Source organism: Geotrypetes seraphini, chromosome 1 (genome assembly GCF_902459505.1).
Source record: "Geotrypetes seraphini chromosome 1, aGeoSer1.1, whole genome shotgun sequence".
NCBI lineage: Eukaryota > Metazoa > Chordata > Amphibia > Gymnophiona > Dermophiidae > Geotrypetes > Geotrypetes seraphini.
Window position 1 is genome coordinate 21,928,451 of NC_047084.1, and position 16,131 is coordinate 21,944,581.

Sequence of the window (16,131 nt, forward strand, 5' to 3'; positions counted from 1 at the left end):
TCATGTCCCCTTTTATCAAGCCACATTAGGGGGGGGGAGGTTATCTCCAGCCACTGCAGTAAAAGCTCCAGCACTCTTAGATTATCCTATGATTGTTGGAGATTTTATTGCAGCGGCCGTTGATAAAAAAAAATCCTAACGTGGCTTGATAAAAGGTAGCCTAAGAGCTGAATATTGCACTTAACTGCAAAAGCGTTATCCAGGAATAAAGCTGCTGCTGACCCATAAATGCTGACCGCTGCTGGCTGAATATTGGGCTGGAGGACGAAACATGCATATGGATTTAATTTTTTCATAAACTTATCACACATGGGCTTACCATAGGGAGTCATAACTTGTGGTACCACTGGTTGTGGATTCCTGTGGCAAAATAATGAAGCTATTTATGAGCCGCCTCACAAGCAGTGCTGTTCCATTGATCCTAGTGTATAGGACTGCCAAGCTGCAGCCCAATGCTCCCAGGCCACAAAAGCTAAAAGAGCTAGCATCCCTAAGTAATTGTGGTGGCCAGAACGACCTCAAGCAAGAAGCCCCTTTTTGCCGCACCCCTCCCAAATCAAGGCCGCTCCATAGTGTTACTCCAACTGGGCCTCTCCAACTCAAAGGTCCCTACATAAGAACATAAGAAAAGCCTTATTGGGTCAGAGCAAAGGTCCATCAAGCCCAGTAGCCCATTCTCATGGTGGCCAATCCAGGTCACTAGTACCTGGCCAAAACCCAAAGAGTAGCAACATTCCATGCTACTGATCCATGGCAAGCAGTAGCCAACCCATATCTTGAAAGTTTACCATCCCCCCCCATACACACACACACCTCCCAGTGCAGTAACCTCGTAGGACTATCGCTAGGGGGGGTCATTGGTGACAGTTTGGATAAATGGTCCAACACAGGCAGGAGTGATGGGATCACTCCTGTGCGGATCACTAGACACCAAGGATTTTATTAAGATAGGTTTTGAGGATGGGGAGCCTTTTGGAGTGGTGGGGGAGCCTGGTGAGGGGGTTCACTGTTTTGGGAGGGTCTTTGTTTGGGAAAAGGAAACTTTAGGGTGAGTGGTTGGCCACAAAGGAGGGGGGTTTCTCATTGGGGTACCACTATGGAAAGTCCTTGATTTGGGAAGGGGCATAAAAAGATTGGTGGAGGCACTCTGGCAACCTCTATTACTGAATGGTGCTGGCTCCTTTAATGTGCAGGCTATGGGCATCATGGGCTTGGGCATTCGGCACGCCTTAGCACCAGCACCCTAGACAGAGCCTTACCTGGTTCATTGCTTAAGCCAACCCTCAGGCCAGCTTCAGTGGGCCATAGTTTGCCAGGATGATGCTTCCAAGAGGTGAACTATTTTACTGGCTATAATGCAGTTTGCAGTGTGCACCCGATCCAAGCCATAAGTCACATTATGTGCATAGTAATAAGCTGCTTTACATGCATTTGTATGTTTTGCATTTCATTTTGATATAATGCAGAATGACCTAAATAACTATGTTATAGAATCACAACCAGTGTTAGAGCCTTTTAGCACCTGTTAAGGGACAAATAATACAGGTTAGTGTTCTAATGCATTTTGATAACTAAACCCCCTTAGTCTGTGATACTTCTTGCACAATTTGTAGATGTGCTGCCACCACATGTTTCTTTATTTATTTTTGTTATATTTGGTTGGTATTCAGTGAGAATCACTTTTTTACTGTTTTATTATTGCACTGAAAAATTAGCTGGTAAAAATCAATTTGTTTTCCTATCTCATGAGTATTTCATCAGGCCAGTGTCTCACAAACTTTTTCAAGCCACAGCTCTAAACTTAGGGCTGTGGCTCAAGGGCCTCTGGGCATGCGTGGATGTCGACGATGCTGACTCTGAAATTGGTACGCCAGTATGTGTAGGGGGGGGGGGTGAAGAGAGGTGTGGGGAGGTGCCATTGAAGAGGAGAAGTGTCGGCACTGTCTGACTGCCTATAGGATGTGCTGGTGCCGGCGTCTCACGGCACACCCGGAATCTCGCTGTGGCACACTAGTATGCCACGGCACACAGTTTACGATACACTGCATTAGATGATAAGCTGGTTTTAAGAAAAGTTTGGACAAGTTTCTGGAAGAAAGACATGGGGGAAGCCACTGCTTGCCCTGTATTGGTAGCATGGAATATTGCTACACCTTGGGTTTTGGCCAGGTACTAGTGACCTGGATTGGCCACCGGGAGAACAGGCTACTGGGCTTGATGAACCATTGGTCTGGCTCAGTAAGACTATTCTTATGTTATGTTCTTATTGCCTGAATTGTTACAACAAAACCTGAAACAAACCATATATTTTCAGGGACTGTTGCCTAACAGCAAGAGCACAGATAGATCTCAAATCCTTCAGCTCCCCTGAAGAATTCTTAGCATTGTAGAAACCCTTAAGCTTTGGCACCATTTCAATAGTCTGCCCTGGAAGCAAAAAGGCAGAATATTACAATAAATGAAAACCTCGAGCTCAGTCTAATTTGCCCATTTTCCATCGTGTACAAAAGTGTGAAATGAATTCACAAAAGTGAACCTTGCATGAAAAATTGTGTGAATTACCTGGAAATTCACCAACATACCAAATCTGAGGCATCTCTTGCTAATTATCATGCATAATGCATTTTTGTGATGTCACTTCATACTAATAAACTTTCATATAATGTCTGCATGGCACAAAAGTTTTAAATATGCCATTAATGAGGTACTTTGATAACAAATCATGCAGAGCAGCTCATAGAAACATGATGGTGGCCAGCATGCCCATCCACAGCATCCACTACCTCCTCCTCTCCCCAAGAGATCCCATGTGCCTGCCCCACGCTTTTTTTCACTGTTTCTTTTCAACTGAAAGAGACTTGCCTCATGTGTATTTATGCCACTTAGGTATTTAAACGTCTCTATCATCTCTTCTGCTGCGGGGGGTGTCGGGGAAGGGGGTGCATTGCTTGGTGGCAGGATGGAGTGGGCATCTCTCCCACTGCCTGGGGTGAGGTGTCGGGTGGGGGGGCTGCTTGATTTTGGCTGCTCGATTTGTTGGAGTGGGTTTTATTTGTTTTTTTGCATTTATTCTGCGCATGTACCCATCGCTATTACCGGGGGTGCTGAGGGGCAAGAGGGTTGGGCTCCCTCTTGCCCTGATGTCGTCGGGGGGGGGGGGGGTGGATTCTGACTGAAACGGTGTTGTTTTTGACAGACACCGGTTACAGAATCCAGCTTTTAGGCGAAGGACTGGCTCCTCCTTCGCCTAAAAGCTCTTGTTTTAGACGTTTGAGGCTTAGGCTTTTTTTAGGTTGATTATATGGTATAAGTTTAGACGTAGTGGTGGTCTGGGCGTTTAAACAGCTGAATGTAGTAGCAGGTCATTATTAAAAAAAACCTCCTTTTGGATGTTTTTTTTGATAATGGACATTTTCCCTTCTTCTACTTTCAACGTTTAAGGCCTTAGGCCAAAAGGGGACTTAGACTTTTTTTTAATTATGCCCCTCTTAGTTATTTAACTTGCCTTTTTTACCAGTCTTTTCAAACCACCCTCATACGTCAATCAGGTAACAGAGAAGATCCCTAGTTGTCTCTTACTGGAGAAAGGGTGATACTCGCTAACGTTAAGGGTAGTGTTAAATTGAACAACATGTAAAAGCTCTTCAGAAATTAAAAAAATGTATCTAGAACATATTGGTACCAATCACTCGTGATGCCATTTTGGCAGCACTCTTCTTAAATTTATTTTAAATAATTGTTAATTTGTACACCTGGAAAGGAAAGTATATGGTCTTTAGACTCTGAAGGAGAAGCTTAATATGCAGGGATGCATAGTATTTTCTGTGACTTCAGTCACAACACCATAGAGCCTATAGTGCATGACATTTGACTGTTTTATGCAAAAGAGCCCAATACTATTCAAAGCTTCTTACCATAATGTCTGCCTCCCAAAATTGCATCAAATTTCTATACATAACATTAAGGACCATATTACCCAGAATGTATGGGAAAAGCACTTTAATGCTGCATTGCTGCCTAAAAGTAATCATATTTCTGCCAAAAAAAACAAAACATTGAGGATGTTGCTTTCAGTTTCTGTCACGCAAATTTTTTTTTATAGTGCATCCTGCAATAATTTTCTGTGCTTTGCCCTGCTTTTCAGTACACCTGTTCTCAAACCTGGACAAATACAGCCACTTGAAAGAACTATCCTTTTCGATGTCTGGAGAGCAGCGAGTGTTTGATAAAATACCCAATAATTTAAAGAATCTTCAGAAGATGGAAAGGCTTATTATCGATAATGCTAACTTAGTATATGATTCTTCCAAACTAGGTAAGAAGTATCCACTCATGTCTGTTGGTTAAAGCCTATTTAATTCATGTCCATTGTGTCCAAGAGAATGGATATACAGTACCTCATGCATTACTTATAACAAGTATGCTGTGTACACGTGTTGTGTACTACTATTAATTATTTCTGTAGTGCTACCAGACGTACGCAGTGCTGTACAGTCACAAAGAAGAAAAAAACAGTCCTTGCTCGAAAGAGTTTACAATCTAAACAGCCAAGACAGACAAACAGTATGTCATCGATACAGTTAAGGGGAACGGTTAATCAGTTGGCTGTGTTGGAGGGCAGAGGAGTAGGGTTAAGGATTGAAGGCTATATCAAAAAGGTAGGTTTTCAGTCTGCTTTTAAACAAGGGAAGGGGTTTTGCAAACAAACTCAGGTAATTTATTCCAGGCATAGGGGACAGCTAGATGAAAGGAACAAAGTTTGGAATTGGCAGTGGAGGAGAAGGGTAAAGCCAAGAGCGGCTTATCTGAGGAACAGAGTTCTCTGGGAGGTGTACAGTATAAAGAGAGGAGAAATATTGAGGGGCAGCAGAATGAGCACACTTGTAGGTCAGGAATAGGAGCTTGAACTGTATGCAATGACGGATAGGGAGCCAGTGAAGTGACTTAAGGAGAGGGGTGACATGAGCGTAGCGAGGTTGGTAGAAGATGAGTTGTGAAGCAGAGTTTTACAAGGGAGAGAGACGACACTGCGGGAGACCAGCTAGAAACAGATCGCAGTAATCTAAGCATGAGGTTATGAGAGTGTGAACAAGGGTCCAGGTAGTGTGCTCAGAGATGAAGGGGCAAATTTTGTGATATTGAAGAGATAGAAAGACAGGTCTTAGCAGCTTGTTGGATGTGCATAGAAAATGAGAGGTCGGAATCGAAGACAACTCCAAGGTTGCGAGCAGAGGAGTTGGAACAATGACAGTATTATTTACCGAGATGGAGAAAGGAAGAGGAGGAGCAGAGGGTTTAGGAGGGAAGTATGTTAATACTGTTACAGTTGGAGGGGTGAAGGTGGACAGAGTCAGTCTTTAAAACTAATTATCTGGGTAGCAGTATCTGCTATCTAGATATCTAGCACTCGCTAGGCCCAGTCATTGATATTCAGTGGCATTATCCTGATAGTGGTGTTGAATATTATACCTGACTTGCCTCATTACTATCTGCCATAGTTGTTTGGGGAGGGGGTGGAGCTAAGGTAGAGCCAGATGTTGTCCAGGTACCACCGATAGCACTGGCTGGCTATCCAGGTGCCAGCACTGAAAATTGGCAATACATGAATAGCTTCTGGTGGCTGCTGAATCCTCCGATATTCAGTTCAGCATCGAATTATCTGGGTATAAGTCTCATTGTTTATTTTTATTTAGCCTGTAAGAACAAGACTCCACCTGTTAAAAAGACCAGAAATATAACATACAGATCACATCAACTATTCTTATTCTGCATGCCAGTTGCAGTGACCTGTATTTCTTATGTGTCTTGCCAAGTTAGTTAACTATTTTAATAAAATGTCCATTTCACAATGTTTGCTGACTGGAAAATGGGGATACTCGTTTGGAATTTGTTTGACTTAGGTAGGGGTATTTAGCTATAAGAAATCGAGAAACAAAGTCCTATAACATTGCAATATTACTCATTTTATTTTTTTACAGTTGAGTTTATTCAAAACTTTCCCAATCTTACTGTTCTCCATTTGAACTGCAATTCATTTCCTGATTTTGAAGCCCTCGTGACAGTAATTTCTTTCTATGAGAAACTCGAGGCAATCCATTTAAAGGGAAGTTTCTTGACAGATCATCAACAAGCCTTGTTTGGTAAGAAGTGCTTCATGTTTAGAAATTTTAAATCTGTTTTATATTTAAATATTCATGGGTCAGTATTCAGCTGTGGCAGTCAGGATTTCCTGAAATATTCAATGTTGGGCCTAATCAGGTCATTGGCACTGAATATCCTCGTTATGGCCAGCTGCCAGAAGTTAAGTAGATATTGGTGATATTCAGACCCATATCCAATAACGTGCCTGGATAAAATTAGAACAGCCTTTTTGCAGTCCTAATCTTATCCAAACATTTACATGGTTAGCAGACTGAATAACTGTAGTTTTTGCCATCCTTGCCAGGCTGTCCCTCCCCTCATTATTCCTCATGCTAGTCAGAGTTTCTATATTTCTCCTGCGAGTGCTTCAGTTGTGAGGGATGGAGCTGTGGCATTGTTGAAAGACACAAGTATCATAGGTGTTTCAGCTTCATGAGTGGTTTTGTTCATGAGTGGTTTTGCATCAGAGCAGGTCCTCAGACAACCAGTGCTGGAAATGGACCAGCTACACGGAGGGTGAGTGTAAATATACTAGTGTCGCCCCCATTGCCACTGCTGCAATGACCGACCACACGGTCTCCATCCAGAACCGAGGAAACTTGAGAGCCGCATGGACGTGCTGCAAAACCAGAATCAGTCTCCAATCTTCCGATCCTCTGGTACGATAAAGTAAACAGAGTATCTGCCTGAGCCCGAACGTTTGCTTGGCATCAACTCTACTGCTCGAATATCCAGCAAGCGCTGAACAGCAGCCTGGACTAAGCACGCCCATTGGCACACTGATTCACAAAGCATACTGCTAGACACCTCCAGTGGCGGAAGGGCATACTATATCCAGTTCACGCGTGTTGTTCACATTCCCTGAACTTTTGGGTAGCACTTCGTACACCCACTGGGAGAAAGAAGGCCCTGGTCATTCTTCCCTGAAGAGAAAGATTAAGTTTGTTGAGCAGGCTGAATATGTCACACAAGTAGGCAAGTTTTGTGACCCATACTGCATCGCTAAAATATGCTGCCTGTGGTGAGTGTTTTTCTGAAAAAAATCTCTAGAGCGGCTCTCGTAACTCAAAAACTCTGGTCAGTGATCTACCTTTAGAAAGCCATCTCACTTCTGTGTATAAGAGAAGATGTTTGTACTCTGCATTCATCTCCTCACAGAGCTGCATGAACATGAGTTTAGGGCATGTATTTTGATGTGGTTGATCATTTTAATCACATCCTGCAAAATGTTGTTAAGTTCAGGTGACATTTTTTGGCTAGCCTGCATTTCTCTATGAATGACACAATGTGTAGACTCACAGTCAGAAGCAGCCTCCTTGACTTGAGTAGTGAAACCAGAAAGCCGTCCAGTCATGGCAGCTGCTCCATCTGTACATATACCAACATGGTGGCAGCACAGGGAAGGCCCCGGCAGGGAAGGCAGTGAAGCAGCCTGTTCAGTGCTGCCACCACTGCTGTGTGGAACGGAGGTATGTTGGCCTCGTGGTGGGAGGGTTGACGGGGTTCTGCTGTGTGGGATGGGAAGAAGGAACAGAAAGATGTTGTTCAAGGGGATCACTCATGGCCTGGCTGTCAGATGGCTGCGGCCCGTTAGTGGGCCACGGACCGGAGGTTGGGGGACCCCTGGTCTAGAATGTCTTACCTATCTACTGGAAAAGAGCTTACCAGGGTAAGTATATACAGTTCTCCCCCGATATTCACGGGGGTTCTGTTCCAGGAACCCCTGTGAATCTCGAAAAACCGCGAATACGGTTTTTCATGGGGGAGCCTGAAGAGGGCAGTGGGAGAGGGCAGCAGAAGAGCAGCCGGAGTGCCGCGAGTACAGGAAATCACTTGCGGTAGGCTCCGACCGCCTCTTCCTGCACTAAGTCGGGCCTTATCCAATCAGGAGCTGCGTGTCAAATACCGCAAATGACCGGGACCGCTAACCACCGACCGCGAACGACCGGGGGAGCACTGTAATCTCTTTTTATAAGATGGAGGTGTTCTGGTCTCTTTTCTGACAGATATTTGAAGGTATCTGAAAGACCCGTGTGATGGGAGAGGCTTTTAGAGAAGACCAGCAGAGGGTGGCAAGATGGTCACCCTGGGCATCATTTCACTTCCTACTGGATCCATTTCTATCCTGAGATTCATTCTGCATAAGGGCCTGGATATTTGGGGTTTTGGATTCCTTGCATTGAAATTTTTTTGCAGGAGCATGGAGGGGAATTGCCTCTCTCATTTGGAAGAAGGTGATCTCCTATTTCAACATAAGTTTAGCTAGGAGGAGACACTCATCTTCACTAAAGGTTTCCTCCCTCCTGGTAATCATCTTTGGGAAATACTACTTTCTTCTGCTTGGGGGGGGGTCTGATGGAGGATATACATACTACTTTCTTCTCGTGGGGATGAAGGACATACATTTCCAACATTGCATAAGGGGGAAATCATACATAATTTATTAAAATTTGATATACCATGGACATCCAGTTTAAAGCAGTTTACAATAAAATAACACTGGTCAACAAGCATTTTGCTACTGGAGTTCTGTCACCTGTACCTTAAAAAGGGCCATGTGCTGACACTAAATCTGAAAACAGTTTTTGTCTATCACATCCTGTTTTTAAGTTATGTGTCAGTTTGTGTTTATATCATTTTTGTCAATAACGCTACCGTGAAGCGTTAGTATTGTACTGTTTCTGTAACACAATATTTCATTTTAGGACAGCTCATAAATCACATATACCAGTAATTTGAAAGTTTATACTAAAAAGTGATTGTGCTGCTTTTTCTACCTGTGAATTTTTATATTTTGTTTGATTTTGTCTAAGATATTGCAATTATTATGAACAGATAGGCTGGATTTAAAATCCTGATAATTTCTGTTATGCCCACGGTTCTTGAGAAAAATACTGCAGTGAAGTTGGTATTTGGTGAAAAAAAGATTTGATCATGTTAACTCACTGACTAAATTGAATTGGTTACCAATAAATGCTCGCATTTCTTTGAAGTTTGCTTGATAAAATGTTTGCCAGGATTTGTCCAGAGTATTTCATGAGCTGGAGATTCTAGGTTGCTATATAAGAACATAAGAAACGCCTTCACCGGATCAGACCCTAGGTCCATCTAGTCTGGCGACCCGCACACACGGAGGCCAATGCTAGGTGCTCCCTGATGGAGACCTTGATTACCCATATCCCTCAATGTGATTTGCAAGAAGGTATGCATCCAACTTGCGCTTGAATCCCAAAATGGTTGCCTCCATCACAACCTCCTCCGGGAAAGCATTCCAAGCTCCTTCCATGTTCCTTCATTTTTTAGAGAGAAATATTTTTTTAAATGTACGCAACTCAACTTCCATTATCAAGTGGTTTAGATCTGGTGTTCATTATCTATTGAATTAAGGATCATGCCTATGTATTTATCTTAAAAAAAAGATAAAAACATTTATTTGAGAGATCATATTTTTGACTTGGTTTCTTTTGATATATTCCATTGTACTTTCAATATGATTATAAGATGTACACTCTTTTGTTAATCTGCTTTAACCTAACAGGAGTTGGTGGATTATAAGTGTCATATATCGTACACATGAGGAAGATGAGTAAGTTTTGTGAAAATTTTAAAACGCTGAACAATCGAGTTGGAAGTTTTTTTAATTTGATTTGAAAAGTAAGACTTTTAGCCTGTCACATATGAAACACATAATACCAACAGGTTTGTTTGCATTGAGTCAAAAGATCTACTGTTTTAAATTGTGCCACTTGCATTCCGGCCTGCAGGCTTACTGCTGATATAGCCTTAGGTTTTCATGGAAACCATGGCTGCCACTGAGTTGAACAACTTTGAATAAAACGAAGGGGAGCTATACTATCTAATGTTTCTTGAAGAGCCGAATTCCATAGTTGGGCCTGTTCATCTGGTAAAAGAGAAGTTATTAGGGAAATGACTAGCAAGGTTTGGAAGAGAAGTTATGATAAATCACCTGGACTAGATGGTATACATCCCAGGGTACTGAAAGAACTCAAACATGAAATTGTTGATCTGTTGTTAGTGATCTGTAACCTGTCGCTAAAATTGTTTGTAGTACCTGAGGATTGGAGGGTGGCCAATGCTACGCCAATTTTTAAAAAGGGTTCCAGGGGACCGTTAAGCCTGACCTTAATGCTGGGCAAAATAGTGGAAATGATTATAAAAAAAATTAAATTGTGGAACATGTATACAAACATGATTTAATGAGATAGCATTGGTTCAGCTGAGGGAGGTCTTGCCTCACAAATTTGCTTGACTTTTTTGAAGGTGTGAATAAACGTGGATATAGTTGAGCCGGTTAATTTAGTGTATCTAGATTTACAGAAAACTTTTGACAAAGTTCCTCATGAGAGGCTCCTGACAAAAATAAAGAATCATGGGATAAGTATTAAGCTCTGGAACGCGTTGCCAGAAGATGTGGTAAGAGCAGATAGCGTAGCTGGTTTTAAGGAAAGTTTGGCAAGTTCCTGAAGGAAAAGTCCATAATGTTATTAAGACATGGGGAAGCCTCTGCTTGCCCTGGATCGGTAGCATGGAATATTGCTACTCCATGGGTTTTGGCCAGGTACTAGTGACCTGGATTGGCCACCATGAAAATGGGCTACTGGGCTTGATGGATCATTGATCTGACCCAGTAAGGCTATTCTTATGTTCTTAATGTTCGATTGTGGATCAGAATTTATCGGACAGAAAACAAAGGGTAGGCTTAAATGGCCATTTTTCTCAATGGAGGAGAGTAAATAGTGGAGTGCTTCAGGAATCTGTACTGGGACCTGTGCTATTTAACTTATTTATAAATGATTGGAAATTGGAACTGTAAGTGAGGTGATTAAATTTACAGATGACATTAAACTGTTCAAAGTTGTTAAAATGCATGTGGACTGTGAAAAACTGGGTGTCCAAATGGCAGATGAGATTTAATGTGGACAAATACAAAGTGATGCACATTGGGAAGAATAATCCAAATCATAAGTTACCGGAAGCTAGGGTCCAACTTGGGGGTCAGAACTCAAGAAAAAGATCTGGGTGTCATCGTGGACATAGGCTGAAACCTTCCACCCAATGTGTGATGACGGTCAAAAAAGCAAACATGATGCTAGGAATTCTTAGAAAAGGGACAGTAAACAAGACTAAGAATGTTATAATGCCTTTGTATCGCTCAATGGTGTGTCCTCACCTTGATTATCTCAAAAAAGATATTGTGGCAATAGAAAAGGTTCAAAGAAGAGCGACCAAGATGATAAAGGGGATGGAACTCCTCTCATATAAGGAAAGACTAAAGAGGTTAGGGCTCTTCAGCTTGGAAAAGAGACGTCTGAGGGGAGATATGATTGAAATCTACAAAATCCTGAGTGGTGTAGAATGGGTACAAGTGGATTGATTTTTTTTTACTTTATCAAGATTTACAAAGACTAGGGGACACTTGATGAAGTTACAGAGTAATACTTTTAAAACCAATAAGAGGAAATAGTTTTTCACTCAGAGAATAAGCTCTGGAACGTGCTGCCAGAGGATGTGGTAAAAGCGGTTAACATAGCTAGTTTTAAAAAAGGTTTGGACAAGTTCCTGGAGGAAAAGTCCTTAGTCTGCTGTTGAGACAGACATAGGGGAAGCCACTGCTTGCCATGGATTGGTGGCATGGAATGCTGCTACTATTTAGGTTTTTGCCAGGTACTTGTGACTTGGATTGGCCTCCGTGAAGATGGAATACTGGGCTGAATGGACCATTGGTCTGTCCCTCTAAGGCCATTCTTATGTTCTTTTGGTATAAAGCACAGCTAATAGGCACAGGCAGCTTCAGTTTAGACTTTAATTCCCTCCCTCCCTTCCACCTCCAACTCCCACCCAACCCTAGCCGGCCCTCTGATATAGAGGCCCTTGAACCAATTAGAAGGCTAAAAAAGTAATTAGCTCTTAGAAATAGTCTAAGAAATTATTGGAGAGTAACTTACCAATTACAACATTACAAAATAATAGAAACTAAACATTACCATACCCTAACATATAACTAGGCATCTTAGGGAACTTTAGTGTACATATTCTAACTCCTTTATCAACTTAAAAAAGAAATCACCAATATGAAGATTCAGGTAGCAGTCTAGCAACGAGATGGGAGCTATCCAGTTTTTTGCACTGTCACATGTTTGATTATCTCCCAATTGGTGAGAGGTCTTACATGTGTCCTCAGTGCAAAGAGCTCCTAGCCCTTGAGGAATGGGTCCGATCTCTTGAGACTAGAGTAGCAAACTTTGAGGGAGATAGAGAAGTACATAAAGGAGACCTACAGGGAAGTCCCACCTCCAGTCTGGGAGTAAGTCAGAAACGTCCAAATTGGTACTATTTAGATGTGGGAGGGGCCAGAATTGTAATGGATTGGCCACATAGACATGCCAACAGAGCAGTGGGGTATCTTGGTGGGCACTGCTGTGAACTTCAAAGAAAGAGTGCCACATATATATCTCACCATAACCCCTTTATAATTTATGATGAGCTCTTCAAAACTCCCCCAAAACCTACACCTTTTCTCCTCAAATCCATAGCTTAAACTCAGCACTCTACCCACCTTTTATTCAACGTTTATGTCCACTGATCAATAATCTTATTATAAACTGCATTGATTCCTAGTCGAAACTTGCAGTATAGAAGAAAATATGTTACTGTACCCACCTGTCTACCATCCCACTAGTCCTTATTGCTGCAGGTGGCACCTTTATGACAGTATACTAGGGTTTTAGTGGATTTTTGGAGGGTTCATATTTCCACCATAAATGTAGTGGTTAGAGTGGCCTATGGGCCTGGTTCCTCCTCTCTACTCTACCCATCTGGCTACTTAACTCATTTGTGAGATGTTCTACTTGGCTTCCCCATACCAGATGCTGCTATTCTAGAGCCAGGTATATACTGTTTAATTTTGATATTTGAGGGGTTGGAAGGGGTCTATGATCACTGGGGAGTGTGAGGGGGGTCATTACTTAATCCCTCCAGTAGTCATCTGGTCAGTTTGGGTACCTTTTTAGCACTTAGACACTTCTAAAACAGGTCTAGCCTAAAGCATCCAAGTTCCATCAGGACATCTTGCAAAAGGTTCGATTATAAATGCAAGATGTTCAAGTCTAAACCACCCAAAACATGCCTCTAACATATCCCTTTACTAGTTAGATATTCTGGAAGGAAAACGTCCCACAAAAAGTCATAACTTTTTTTGGTTTCGAAAATCAGCACTTGGATGTTTTAGCGAGAAAAACGTCCAGGTGCTGATTTATGTGGGTTTTTGGACTTTTTTAAGTTTTGAAAATGCTCCTAATTGTGAATTAAACTTATTTTCCAGTTTCTGTTTTGCCGAAGTTTAAGGCTCTTAAGATCCTAGAACTTAAACAGTGTTTCACAGACAAGAAGACTTCGGAATTGTTTGGTATGTTCAATTTCACTGCAATAAAAAGAAGCTTGTGTGTGTATGTTTGTTACTACAGTAACTCTTAAACCTCTGCTAGAGTGTACCAGCCAGTCAGATTTTCAAACTATCCACAATTAATATGAATGCAATAGATTTGTATGCAGTAGAGGCAGTGTAAGCAAAATTTTCAAACTGCTTTTCAATTTGTTTCACATTTATTTTAAACATGTTTAATTCCAATGCTGCTGCTTGCAATCGTGGGCCTTGGGGAGGACCTTAGGCATCAGAGCCATTCAGGGCCTTAGGTCCCCTCCCCATGCATCACATGAAATAACAGTGAGGCAAAGGCCCGACATTTTGGACTGGCGAGCCTCCATAGCGGGATGAACTGAGCTTCCCTCCTGCTCCAACTTGTTTTTAAAGGTTCGGAGAGGAAGGTTTTGGGTGACCTCTGATGGCAGGAGGGAGTGGGTATCCCCCCTTTTGGGAGGGAGGGGAAGAGAGGGGATGCTTGGGGGGGTGCCTGGTGCAGGGGTGGGCTTTGGTGGCAAGAGGGATTGGGCATCTTTCCTGTTTCGTTGCTGTTCGGGGGTGGGCTGGTCAGCATGACAGCAAGGAGTGGGCACCCTTCCTGCCATTTTTTTCTCACATGGTGGGGAGGGGGTGGGGGAGTGGATTTACAGTGCCGCGTTCATTGGAGGTCATTTGGGAGGGCTGTCATAGGCAGGGGGGAGGCTTTTTTCTTTTTTTTATGGGGCAGATATTGTGCATGTGTAACACGCACAGCACCTGCGCCCATTAAAAAACAGAAGAAAAGAAAAAAGTTTTCTTGACTCGAACAACTGAGTGGCTGCCTCTTTCCTGCCTCTCAGCTGTTCGGGCTTCCCCTGCCGGCTCTGCGCATGTGTGAGAGTTGCTCTCACAGCGATCAATCGAATGGCAGAGTTGGGATTACAACGAACAAGACAGTTCTTATATAGCTCATGTATCTCTCACTTTCTCTAACACAAACTTCTGAAATAAAAATGTTTTTAAAACTGCTACTACTAACAGTAGCAATGATGTCTGTTCTCTACAGCCTGCTCCTTGGCTTCCCTTGTCCATTTGGAAAAGCTGTCTCTCCCAGAAGGGCCTGGGGTAGTACAGGCATCAACATCCATTGTACATCAGTTTCAGCATCTCCACAGCATCCAGATGCTTTCATTTGGAAATAATTCATTAGATGACAACAGCTTGCTGGAATTAGGTGAGTTGTCTTCAAACAGAAAAATGGATTTTCTACATTATTTTATTGACAATTTAGCTAAGGGGTAGTTCTTTATGTCGATGCCTCCAGTAAGGTACACCAATACTGTGTGCTGGGCTAGGGCTACCAGATGTCCAGATTTACTCGGACATGTCTTCTTTTTAGAGGACTGTCCAGATGGGTTTTCAAAATTTGGCACTTTGTCCATGTTTTGAAAACCATTGAGCTTGGAGTCGCATCTGGAGGGCAGACACGGCCCTGAAGAGATGAAATGTGAATGGGGTTGGGGGGGAGGTGGAACGGGGCGGGACTGTGAGCAAAATGAGGCGGGGCCACACATCCTGTTTTTTGGAGAGAAAAAATATGGTAACTATGCTGGGCACCAATTGTATAAAAGCATCTGTGCACCAAGATAAGTATTTTTTAGGTATTTATATACTGCCTATCAAAGTTAAGTGGTCTACAATCAGGTACTCAAGCATTTTTCCTATCTGTTCCTGTGGGCTTACAATCTATCTAACATTCCTGGGGCAATGGAGGATTGAGTGACTTGCCCAGTGTCACAAGAAGCAGCATGGGATTTGAACCCACAACCTCAGGGTGCTGAGGCTGTTGCTCTAACCACTATACCATCCAAGTCCTATCCTGTTGCTGCTCTTCTTTCCTTCCTTCTCCTGTGCCATCCAGCTCCAGCTCCTCTTAGAAACATAGATAAAGGCCAAATGGTCCATCCAGTCTGCCTATCCACTGTCTCCTCCTTTCACTGAAAACTTCCACACCTGTTACATGCTGTCTTGAATTCAGACACAGTCTCTTTGTCCACCACCTCTGTCAAGAGACTATTCCATGCACCTACCACCCTTGCTGTAAAAAACAATTTCTTAGATTACTCCTAAGCCTATAACCTCTTGACTTCATCTTATGCCCTCTTATTCTGCAGTTTTCCTTCACTTGAAAAAGGATCATCTCCTGTATGTTTAATATTTGGACTGAAGAAAAGCGATCATGTTAGTCCCTACTATAGATTACTGCACTGGCTACCAATGGAGGCACGAATAATGTTTAAGTTTTCTTGCATTTGTTTTAAGTTGGTTTGGGGAATAGCTCCTACCTATCTCTTACCTCATTTCGTGCTATATAGCCCCACAAGGAAAACTAGAAATTATAATTTATTTGCCTATCCAAGGATCACCGGTTGTAAATACAGGTCCTTTTTGGATAGAACTTTCATGTTTCAAGCAAGTAAACATCAATCTTGGTTAGGTAATCACATTAATGGAGCCAGGTTGACCTATGGCACATTTCGGAAATAAATTAAGACTGTATTGTTTGACAG

General features: G+C 42.5%; 1 protein-coding gene across 3 annotated transcripts in view; it reads left to right on the top strand.

Annotated features, from left to right (window-relative positions):
• Positions 1 to 16,131, top strand: part of NAIP (NLR family apoptosis inhibitory protein) — an 85,590-nt gene that overhangs the window by 56,847 nt on the left and 12,612 nt on the right. For all 3 annotated transcript variants that reach the window (XM_033928796.1, XM_033928884.1, XM_033928723.1), the window contains 4 exons: positions 4,145 to 4,315; positions 5,979 to 6,140; positions 13,484 to 13,567; positions 14,628 to 14,795. In XM_033928796.1, the coding sequence (XP_033784687.1) occupies positions 4,145 to 4,315; positions 5,979 to 6,140; positions 13,484 to 13,567; positions 14,628 to 14,795 (585 nt within the window). The remainder of the gene's footprint in view (positions 1 to 4,144; positions 4,316 to 5,978; positions 6,141 to 13,483; positions 13,568 to 14,627; positions 14,796 to 16,131) is intronic.